The 6759-nt window shown below is 57.7% G+C and overlaps 1 protein-coding gene across 1 annotated transcript; it reads left to right on the top strand.

Moving 5' to 3' along the window:
• Positions 1–741: 741 nt before the first annotated feature.
• Positions 742–5119, top strand: SELENOW (selenoprotein W). The gene is made up of 6 exons (XM_090260577.1): positions 742–1035; positions 2454–2478; positions 2586–2639; positions 2797–2871; positions 2975–3073; positions 4880–5119. The coding sequence occupies exons 1-5, from the start codon at positions 1007–1009 to the stop codon at positions 3053–3055; spliced, it is 264 nt and encodes an 87-aa protein (XP_090116703.1). The 5' UTR covers positions 742–1006; the 3' UTR covers positions 3056–3073; positions 4880–5119.
• The last annotated feature ends 1640 nt before the right edge of the window (positions 5120–6759 follow it).

Raw genomic sequence — 6759 nt, 5'->3', positions numbered from 1 at the left:
AAACCCGTCTGTCACGTGCCTGATATGCTAGGGTTACAGCCGGTGAGAGGCAGACAGAAACTGGGACAGGAAGACCTCCCAGCGGGGTCCATCTATACTGAGCTGTCTCCACGTGCCCAACGCTGTTCTAATTCTTCGCAGTGTGTGAACTCCTGCGAGGCTCACGGGAGCCCCAGGAGAGACGTACTATTTTCAGGATGCCCTGGATCATTGTCACCACTGGCCAAACCACGCCCAGGGCAGGGACTGTCGATTTTATCATTTCTGTATCCCCAGAACTAGGACTGCAGGTAGGTCCACTGTATAGTCCCCTGAAGATCATCACGCCCATCTTCCAGACGGGGAAACTGAGGCTCAGAGAGAGGCGTCCACGCCCTAACACCTTAAATCAGCTGCCAGCACCTTCCATGAACCTCTCGTCTTCAAGGGCTGGAAGGCACAGAAAGAGGGGCTGATCGGGCGTCACCCGGGTTTTCAAAAGGCGGCTGGGGGCCCTGGCGCGCTCACCGGAAACCTCGGTGTCACGGGCCGGCCCCTGCGGGCGGGTAATCCTTTCGGACCCGGCCCTCTCGCCCTCCCCGAGGGAGGAGAGGAGCCCAGGAGACAACGCCTCCCGGCCCACGTGAAGCTGCCACCCTGCTTAGCAATTCCCTTTCCGGCCCGTAGCGGCGCCTCCGGGCCCCGCCCCACTAGGCCGTGCCATTCAGGCCCGGAGGGGGGATCGGAGAGGGGGCGCGCAGGGCTTCTCCCGGGGACTCCCTCTGTCCGGACGCTCCCCGGCCCACCCCGGGGGGACATTCGGGCGAGGCGCTCAGGGTGGCGGGCCCCGGGGCCCCTCGTCCCCCGCTGTGGGCACTTTTCCTCTCCTCCCCCCCGGGCATTGGTTCGCGCCTGGGACGCGGAGGCTGGTGCCGGGTGCGGGCGTTCTCGCCGGGGCGCAGACCCAGCGAGTCGCGGCCGCGGGCGGTTTGTGCGCGCGGTCCCGCGGGTGCTGCGGTCGCGCGTCATGGGGCTCGCGGTCCGAGTCGTTTATTGGTGAGCACAGCGGCGGAGGCCCGCGCCGGGGACGGGGGCGTCGGGGGCAGGACCCGTGGGGACTCTCCGCGAGAACAGGGACTCCCGCGTGGGTGGGGCGAAGACTAGAGGGCCGTGACCCCTGTTCAGTTTGTGACCTTCTAAGCCCCTCAGGTTACAAAAGGTAGAGCTGAGACACGGGTGTGGCCATTTGGAACCCCCCCACTCTTGGGGGGGCGGGGAGCGGTCTGATCGGTAACGCACAGGGGCCTCCGTCAGTGCTTAAGTGCCCACCACCCACTACCGTGGACAGTCGTGTGTGGTCGGAGAGTTGAGGATGTTCGAGAATATTCGGGGTGGGTTTTGAACGGAATAAATACAATGGATGGACCTCGGTACTAATCCTGCATCTTTTCTGGCCTCAGTTTCTCCACCTGTGTAGGGAGAGAGAGAGGATAATCTTAATAGGCCTCAAGGACGAAGTCCTGCGTGTTTAACACGTTTGGTCCGACTCCTCGCAGGGGGAAAAGCCCAGGAGGGCAGGCGCTTTCTCTGGGGGACGGCCGTGCCCTCTGGCCCGGGCACCGTGCCGGCCTGTCTCTCTTAGTAAATACGGTTCTGTGAAATTCCCCTACCAGCAACCTCTCGAGGGGGGACAGTCTTAGCTCCATTTCGCAGGTGCGGAGGCTGAGGCTGGGAGTTGGGGGGCTGGCAGGTCAGTAGCTTGAGGTCCAGACTGCAGCTGACAGCCTGGGTCCCCCAGCTGTCCTGTTTGTGAAATGCCCACCTGGGAAACCCCTGGCTTTTCAGATCATCAGGTCTGTCCACTCAGCAAGGCCCCGGGTGGAGTGACATTTGGAGGCTCCCCTTGGGCCCGTGCGCCAGACTCCAGTCCTGAAAGAGCCTGCAGTGGGGGCTGGGGACCCGCCGGATTTCATCCCCAGGACCGACTGGCAGGGCGTTGGGGATCCCCCAGGGCCTTCCAAGGCTGGGAGGCCGGGAGGCGGGTGGACTGGCACGGGGTGGGGTGTCGTTTCTGCAGGTCTCATTCTAATCCAGTTCTCTCTGATCCCCTCCCTCGTTCCTCTCTCCCTTCCTCTTCCTACTTGTGGCTTCCTCATCACCCCCTTTTCCTGCACCCCTCTTTCTGTCTCTTGGCTCCCTTGCTCTGTGCTGGGTTTCTGTGGATGGGTGTCTTCCTCCTTCCTGTGTCCCTGTCCTACTTCTCTGCCCACTCCCCAACGCTTGGTATGTGTGTCTTTCCTTTCCCTTGAGGATGTCTGTCCCCTCCTTGGTTTTATCATCTGTGTTCCTCTTCATTTCTTCCTGGTTCCCCTCCTGTTTCCTTCCACCCCACCCCCCTTCTCCCTGCCTGTCCCTGGATTCCCACTGTCTCCCTCTGTCCCTGGGCCCCACTCACTTGGACCCTCTCCCACCAGTGGCGCCTGAGGCTACAAGCCCAAGGTAAGCATAGTGGCCAGCCAACCATCCCGGGGAAGATGGGGGTGCGTGGGGGCTACCTGGCATGGCCTCTGCTGACCCTTATTGTGACCCCCTCCCCCCCCTTACAGTATCTTCAGCTCAAGAAGAAGTTGGAAGATGAGTTCCCTGGCTGCCTGGACATCGTGAGTCCTGGGGAAGGACTCTTAACATGGGTCCCATGATCTGTCCAGCAGAGCGGGCTAGCCTGACCCTTCACCCATGGTCTCCATTCCTGGGAAGGGGCGGGTATCCCCAAGAGAGTACCTCAGCCCCCTCAACACCTCTCTCTCTTACCCCCAGTGCGGTGAGGGGACTCCCCAGGTTACCGGGTTCTTTGAAGTAACCGTAGCAGGGAAGTTGGTTCATTCCAAGAAGGTATGTGTGTCTGTCTGTCCTGCCTCACTTTTGGGCTGTCAGGGGTTGGGTGGTGGGTTTGGTGTCTTGGTCCCAGCTCACCACTTCCATCTCCCATCCCCAGGGAGGCGATGGCTTCGTGGATACAGAGAGCAAGTTTCTGAAGCTGGTGGCCGCCATCAAAGCCGCCTTGGCTCAGGGCTAATGTGCCCTAAAGGCAGAGGTGAGGGGGCCCCCCTCCTACACCCTAACATTGACTCCCGCCTCCTAGAATTGACTCCTAGTGCCTTGTGGACTCTGATCCTAAGTACTAACTTCCAACCCAACACATCCCAGAACAAGTAGCAATTTCTGTACTGTTCTTGCGATCATAGAACTGCCTTTCGGCACCTTCTCAAGCGAGTATGTTCCAGATGAGCCCCAAACCCAACCTGTTCTTGAGCTGGGCACTGGTTACTAGCCGAGCCCAGAACCAGATTCTGCCTCCTGACCCTGGAGAACCTAGAAGCGCTTTCTACCACCCTCCCAACTTGAGTGGCAGCTCCCCCGCCGCCCAGTGTCTAGAACTGAGTGTCCTGTCCCAGTGTCCTGTGACCGTGGCACCTGCCCCCAGCGTGCTGGCTCTCAGACGCTTTCAGCGCAGGTTCCACTTCTCAGAGTGCTTTGCTAGAACAGAGTGAGGTCACGGTCCGCATGCATTTGGACCTGCAGGCCTCAGTCAGTGCGATGCAGAAGTGCACCGTCATGCCTGGTGTGTGAGTCTGAAATGGAGATGGAGAGAGCCTCCCCCGATTTAAAAAAAAAAAAAAAAAAATCAAGAACTATGCCATTTCAAAGCTGCATGAGCTGAATAAATTGCGGATGGGTGCTCTGAGAGGAGGGGGGATGGGGTGCCCCCCGCGTGGGACTTGACTACTTAATGACACAAATGGAGCCCACTCCTTGCACAGACACACCGTGGGCCACTTCGAAACTGAGCCACTCAAAGGTGTGCCCTGAAATCAGCACGAGGTTTACTCGGAGTCCAGAGAAGCCCATCAATGCATGATTTCAGCCAACAAGCAAAAATGGGGTTGGCATCAAGAAAGGAGAGAGGGAAAGGGTGATTCTCGTTTGCATGTTTGTGAATGTTGTTTCGAGGGTCCCCGAGGCCAGCTTCCGTTCGGCAGTTTGCTAGGAGGACTCAGCACTGGGCGACGCTGTTGTACCCCGGTTTCAGTTCATGAGAGGGGAGAGGTAGAGGTTCAATTCAGCGAAGGGAAGAGGCGTTGGGCAGGGTCTAGGAGAGACGGCGTGAGCGCCCAGTGGGGGCGCACGGATAGCACTTAGCCCTCCCAGCATTGGGGTGTGGCAGCCGGCCACCGAAGGTCACCTGGTCCTTGGTGTCCAGGGTGCTTCTTGGGGGTCAGGCATATAGACACAGCTGACTGCCTGCGTGGCCGACCTTAGTTTCCAGCCCCTCCAAAGTTCAGGAGCTGCCACCTGTGGGCCAAGACCCGCCACCGTCAGTCACGTGGTTAGCGTAGGTGAGCCCGTGCGGCCCCAGGCAAGTGAAGGCTCACCGACCAGGCTTACTGCCAGTTAGCCTGTCTGGGCAAGGTGAGCCCCACCTGATCGGCTGGTGACCAGGGAGGTGCGAGCTGCGTGGGCCTGATGGGGGGAGGGGCCAGAGAAGCCAGTCCCGGTTGGGATGGTTGCTCTGAAAACGGGCCTTACGGGGGCGCGGCGTGTGTCGGGCTTTCTGTAAGTGCTGGCGCCCCCCATAAGGCCTTCCGCCGTGGGGCCCCCACTTGCCTCGTCGGGGTTTCTCAGGGCAAACTCAAATGAGGACCAAGCATGGGCCCACCTTGCCTTGTGGGGTTAGAATTGTCCCCTCATGGCCATCCCACGTTCCTTGTGCCTCATTTTCTCCCTGCGGTTGCATTTTCTGTGTCTCCGAGACTCTTAGCTCTCTCCCCTTATTATGGGTCCCAACCCGGCCTCTCTCCATGCAAACTGACCCCCCCGCCCACCTCTTCTCTCTGCACAGTCCAGTGACCTTGGCCCAGCCCCTCTCAGCAGACGCTTCATGACGGGATGGACTGAAATGCCTCGTGGACGCCTGGTCTTTCCCTGATGTTCTGTGGCCGCCGGGCGGGGCAGAGAGGACGCCCCTGGTCTTTGCCTGTGTGTGTATGTGTGCGTGTGTGTGTGTCTCCCCGGAATCTAGCTTCGCACGTTGGCCCTCCTCCCCAGCCCCCGCTTTGTACTGTGTCCCTGCACTCCCTCATGTCTCCCAGTCTCCCCTCTGGTGTTTGGGGTGGTCCCTCTCCAGGCTTCCTTCGCAAGGAGGGGCCAAGAGAGGGATCCGGATGTGAGTCTCGGGTGTCAGCCCTGTTTACAACGGTTCACAATTCAATAAATGTTGAATGAGTTTAACAAAAAGGGGCCTGTGCCTCTGCCTGCATCCCTTTGATTCCTGGAAACCCCCGATTCAGGCTTCCTTCCAGAAAAGGGGCCCCAGGCACTGAGTGTCCTGGTTCCCAGCGCCTTGCTAATTAATAAGCACTTGATAGCAGCTCTGAAGTTACACAGTTGGAAACGCGCAGCCATGATGGGAATGTAAACCAGGCTCAGGCTCCCAGATCATTTGTCCAAATAAGTCTTGCCAGTGGCCCGAAGTCACCGACACTAGTGTCAGTTTGCCAGGGCTGCCGTAACAACATACGGATGACCAGGACGTTCCCTTTCTCGTGGTTCTGAAGGCTGAAAGGCTGAGATCAAGGTGGCAGGGGCAGCTGGTTTGCTTTCTTCTGAGGCCTCTACCTGTCGTGCGGAAGGTCACCTCACCGTGTCTTCACATGATCTCCGTATATTTGCTCTCGTGCCCGTGTGTGTCCAAATTTCTTCTTACAAGACACCAGTTGAAACCCTGGCTGGTGTGGCTCAGTGGATTGAGCGCTGGCCTGGGAACCAAAGGGTCGCCGGTTCGATTCCCAGTCAGGGCACACGCCTGGGTTGTGGGCCAGGTCCCTAGTGGGGTTATGTGAGAGGTAACCACAGATTGGTCTTTCTCTCCCTTTCTCTTCCCGTCTGTCTATAAATTTTAAAAATCTTTTTAAAAAAAGGCACTAGTTGGCTTGGAATAAGGGCCCATTTTAATGGCCTCAGTTTTAAAAAATATTTTATTTTTAGACAGGGGAAGGGAGGGAAAAATAAACGTCGAAGTGAGAAACATCAATGCATTGCCTCTCATACGTGCCCTGATTGGGGATCAAACCTGCAACCTGGGTATGTACCCTGACCAGGAATTGAACCCACAACCCTTAGCTTTATGGGACAACCCTCTAACCAAGCAAACCATCCAGCCAGGGCCAGACTGTCACTTCTTGAGTTCTTGGCAGTTAGGGCTTTAATATGTGAATTTGGTGGGGGGAGAGAGGGGAGGCCCATAATGACACTGCTCCTGGGGAGAACAGGTCGGGGGTGTCCTGCCTCCAGCTGGGCTGGTAATTCCACCCCCAAAATGTGGGAGAATGTCCAGGGTAGAGACAGGGCATGCTCCACAGGTCCTTGGGCCTTTGAGCATCCCATCTACCGGGGTCTCCTGGGGCCGGCAGGTTTGGTGGAGTGTGTTCTCACATTGAGAAAAGCATAGCAGAGCACTGAAAAAAAAAAAAAAGATTTTCTTTATTTATCTTTAGAGAGAGGGGAAGTGAGGAAGAGAAATATTGATGTGTAGTGGGCATACCCCCAACCGGGGACCTGGCCCAAAACCCAGGCATGTGCCCTGACTGGGAATTGAACTGGCAACCCTTTGATTTGCAGGCAGGTGCTCAGTCCACTGAGCCACACCAGCCAGGGCACAACAGTACACTTTTCAAACATTTGAGCACACCAATCCTACCTTCCGCCTGCTGTTTAAGCAAA

The sequence above is a fragment of the Furipterus horrens genome, unplaced genomic scaffold, assembly GCF_987537825.1.
Source record: "Furipterus horrens unplaced genomic scaffold, mFurHor1.1.pri manual_scaffold_13, whole genome shotgun sequence".
Taxonomy (NCBI): domain Eukaryota; kingdom Metazoa; phylum Chordata; class Mammalia; order Chiroptera; family Furipteridae; genus Furipterus; species Furipterus horrens.
This window is presented reverse-complemented; position numbering and strand designations above follow the sequence as displayed.